Source organism: Olea europaea, unplaced genomic scaffold, assembly GCF_002742605.1.
Source record: "Olea europaea var. sylvestris unplaced genomic scaffold, O_europaea_v1 scaffold1666, whole genome shotgun sequence".
Classification (NCBI taxonomy): Eukaryota; Viridiplantae; Streptophyta; class Magnoliopsida; order Lamiales; family Oleaceae; genus Olea; species Olea europaea.
In genome coordinates this window covers 216,041-220,522 of record NW_019234329.1, presented here as the reverse complement: position 1 = coordinate 220,522, position 4,482 = coordinate 216,041, and the positions used below count along the sequence as shown (strand labels likewise).

Genomic DNA, 4,482 nt, shown 5'->3' with positions numbered 1-4,482 from the left:
AAAAAAAAAATCTAAATATTTAAGAATTATAAGCATGTGTTGCTCACTTTTCAGCCAAGGAAATAGATTAAATAAAGATCCTTATCTCAAATTTTTTCCACCCTGACAAATTTTGATGTCCAACCCATCAAATCCAATTGAGGAAGAAATGTTAATTTATTAAGTAGCATGCCTGGTAACCACAGAAAGCAGTCTGGATTCTGATTGCTGCCACCTCCTCTTTTGATTTTCCAGTGAATTGAGTTGCTGTAGTATGTGGAAAACCTCGGCAGCAGCCTGTGCAGCTACTGCAGCAGTAGCAACGGCAACAGAGTAAGCATGTTCTGTCTGCCCATTTTTCACTTCCACTTTCACATCTTCCAAGGGAGGATGAGGTACTTGAATAGTCTCTAGATTTGGAAAATCTGAACTAAAGGCTTTTCTTTCCCAAACCATTTCTTTCTTTATTTACTTCCTTTCTGAAAGTTGTTATGAAATAAACATTAATCACTAATTCAAGAGCAACAATAAGCACACAAATCACAAAATAAAATCACGAATTTTCAGTGGTTTACCATCAATAGGAGAGCTACAAGCACTCATTTTTACTAAAAATTGGGAAGTTTAAAAGGGAGATTTTGCGCCTCTTAGTCTGTGCATCTCTCTATTATTAAAAAATCACCTCCCTCCAATATCCTTATATAATATAAATATTAGGATTATCTAATACAATATATCGATATCCAATATACTTTATTATAAATGTTAGGTTGGATCCATAGTCAGGGGATAAGTTAAGAGTATAATTAGGTTCCACATAACCCAGCAAAAATACATATGAAAAAAATATCAAATGCACATCTAAGTCATCGGCTCATCAACACTCAGACAACATAAACAACCTGAAGAAATTATGATGTACTTTGAGCAAAACTGGGCTTCTTTTTCCTTGGAATTGGGACTGACTACACACTTAAGAAAGTAACACAACCATGAGACACACATACCTCTTTGCAAGATGGAGAAGCCTGCTTTGCTTTAGTTGTTCACGATCTCCTAACCTAACCAACACACATTGGATATAAAAAAACAGTGATGTGAACATCCAGAAAAGAGAATATTCAATAATAACACTACGTTTGAATTCTCACCCTTGGACATTGAAGTATCAAAAATCATTCAGAGAAAACATGGTTCACCAGTAAACATTACACCCTCAACGGGAACATAAGCAGCATCTGACATTTGCAACAACAATTCCTCCAGCATTGTGTATATTCTGCCTCTTTCGGGATGGAAATCATCTTCTGCTGAGAAAATATGACTATTGTCCTTCATTTCAATCCAGCTTTGACCAGGAACTTTCTTGACGCCATTTTGTCTCATCAAGCTCCTCACCGTGGCAACATCTTTCCAGCTACCAGTTGAAGCATATATGCTGCAAAGCATCACATGAGCAGCAGAATTAGAGGGGTCAATCTGCAGAATATTCTCTGCAGCCCGTTTTCCAACTTCAATATTATTTCGAGTTTTACAGGCAGCCAATAGAGTTTTCCATGTCACAATATCAGGTTCAAATGGAATTTCATTTATGAAAGCTTCAGCATCGTTGATGCGGCCAGCTCGAGCCAGCAAATCAACAACACATGAATAATGCTCTCTTGTGGGGACTACACCGTACTCCTCTTCCATGGTATTAAACAACTGCCACCCTTCTTCCACCAGTCCAACATGACTACAAGCAGTCAAAACTCCAACCAATGTCACTTGGTTTGGCTTAGCTCCCAAACTTCTCATTTTCATGAAGAGATTTAAAGCTTCTTCTCCATATCCAAACTGAGCATATCCCACAATTAAACAACTCCAAGAGAAAACATCAGGATTTTCCATGCAGTCAAAGAGTTTTTTAGCGCTTTCTATGGATCCACATTTCACATACATGTCGATAAATCCATTTATCACAGAAACATCAACAGTGAACCCAGTTTTAATGGCAGAGCAATAAACTTGATCCCCCATTACTAAAGAGGCGATTTTCCCACAAGCTCCAAGTACAATAGTTAAGGTAATATTATCCGGCCTATTATGAGATAGCAGCATCATTCTTAATAACGAGAAAACCTCTCCAGCCTTGTCGTGCTGCACACATGCAGTAAGAATGACATTCCAAGAGACTAGATCTGCCTTGCTTTGTATCTTGTTGAACATTTTATCCACATCATTATAATCTGAGCAATTCGCATACATTGAAAGTATGGAATTACAAACTGGAATATCCAAATCTAATCCCGTCTTCATAATATAGGAGTGCACTTGTTTCCCTTGACAGAGAGTAAATGGATCTCTGAAAGCACTAAGTAAAGAACGAATGGTGATATCATCTGGTCTCAACTCCTGATATCTCATCTGAGAAAAATTCAACATGGCTTCATTTGCATCACCACCATATGCAAAGGCTGATATGAGTGCATTCCAAGATACTACATCGGGATTTTCTATCTGGTTAAAGGCAGTTTTGGAATAACTAAACAAACCACATTTTCCATACATATCAGTGAGGGAGCAACCAGAAAAAACATCTCCTCCAAGACCAAATTTTATACTTAATCCATGTATCTGTCTTCCATATTCGAGCTGTCCAAGATAACCACAAGCTCTAAAAACACTGCCAAAGATAAATTCATTTGGCTGGTATGCCCAGTGACATCGCATTTCCCTAAAACAGGTCAATGCTTCTAACTCATAACCTAGTTGTGAAAACCCAGCAATCATTGAACTCCATGAAACCAAATCCTTTAACTTGATGCTAGAAAACACAATGTGTGCCTCATTAATTTGACCGAACTTTGTGTGCATTGCAATAAGAGCGTTTTGGGCTACGAGGTTGGAACCAAATTGCATTTTAATTACATGGGCATGCAACTGCTTTCCCAACTCAACCTCATTCATACTTGAACAAGCTCTAATTATACTTCCAAATGTGAACTGATCCGGCATAAGACCTGACTGTAGCATTTGAATATACAATTTTACAGCTTCTTCCAATTCCAGACCATTCTGTGAGTATCCAGCAATTACTGAAGTCCAAGACACCACATTTCTCTCTGGCATATCATCGAATACCTTCCTGGCATCCTCTATCAACCCACATTTTCCATACATATTGAGAATATGGTTCGCAAGGATCACGTCAGGCTGAAAGGTGTACTTCAAAATATGTTTATGAATTTTTCTACCATATTGCGGGGATCTCAAAGATAAGCAAGCTGAGATCAAATGAGCATAGGTGCTCGGATAAACATGGCAATTTGAATTCTTTTCTATAATATCAAATGAACGAAGGGCCTCTTTGAAAAGCTTTTGCTTGCATAAAGAACTTAAGTAATCATTAATTGATTGTTCGTTCTGGAGATGCATAACGTGAATTCTACGGCTAACATAGTTACAGGTAAAGTTAAGCGTAGGCCACAATCCTTTCGTCATTTTGTAAAGAAGCCAAAGGAAGACGGTAAAATTTCCTTTGTTTCACTTCATCTTAACTGTATATAATTTCCATAAGATTCTGAGAAACTTCCAACCAGGACCTACAATTCAACAATGAAAAACTTGATCAGAATATGCACATGAAGTTATGAATTGGATAAAAAAAAAGGAACTGTTGACATAAGAATAGTTGCAACAAAACGAGTAGGATAAAAACAATCCATGAGTAAACAATATCAAAGTGCTCAAAAATTTGCCCATGAGATGCACTTCTTATATGTACATAAATCCTATCCCTAAACCTCCTCCTCCTCCTCCTCCTCCTCCTTTTGAATGAATGATTTCTTTACTTATTTATGAGCCAAAAATAATCTCAATGGTTTTTAAGGGCATTGTGTCGAGCACAAAGCATAAGACCTCAGTTCATATTTCTCTAAAAATATAAAAGCAAAAAATTCTGAAAAAATGTTAAATACGTGTTTTTTTCAATACAAAAAATTGGTGAAATTTAATAGTATATAGAGTAAGAATCGCTGAAGCTTTGAATAAAATGGTATTAACAAAGAAACGTAAATAGCCACATACATTTTTAACCTTTTATTTCATTTTGCAAATCCGCTCCTAACCCTTTTTTACCATTGTGTCAACAACTCATTTACCAACAAATTCAGATATTAAAAGGACAATATGGTCATTATATTATACTTAATCAAACCATCAAAAAAACAAATAGCAAATAAATTGAAAAAAATTAATAAATAAAAGAGCCTAACGTAGATTTTGTGAGAATAGATTTTGACAAAAAATAATATTTTTAGAGAATCTGTGATTAAAAATTGGGAAAAAATTATGAAAGCACGTACAAAATTATTTTATCAAAAGATCGTACCATTGAGATTTAAAGAATTCCCGCCAAACATAGGCAAAGTTTAATCATCTTCTTCCAAACTCCAAAAAGATAATCTTTGGAACAAAAATAGCCCAATGAATCATATACTATAAAACCTTTACAGTTAAAAG

General features: G+C 35.8%; 2 protein-coding genes across 2 annotated transcripts in view; both read right to left on the bottom strand.

The window, feature by feature from the left end:
- LOC111377519 (mitochondrial import inner membrane translocase subunit TIM14-3-like) overlaps positions 1-4,482 on the bottom strand; it is a 25,778-nt gene that overhangs the window by 9,052 nt on the left and 12,244 nt on the right. The window lies entirely within an intron of this gene.
- The window catches only part of LOC111377518 (pentatricopeptide repeat-containing protein At3g53360, mitochondrial), a 16,790-nt gene continuing 12,334 nt past the window's right edge, over positions 27-4,482 (bottom strand). Inside the window, exons 2-4 of the mRNA XM_023000639.1 lie at positions 1,131-3,563; positions 987-1,040; positions 27-458 (exon numbers count right to left, since the gene is read on the bottom strand). Of these exons, the coding sequence (XP_022856407.1) occupies positions 1,159-3,462 (2,304 nt within the window). The 5' untranslated portion in view covers positions 3,463-3,563 and the 3' untranslated portion in view covers positions 27-458; positions 987-1,040; positions 1,131-1,158. The remainder of the gene's footprint in view (positions 459-986; positions 1,041-1,130; positions 3,564-4,482) is intronic.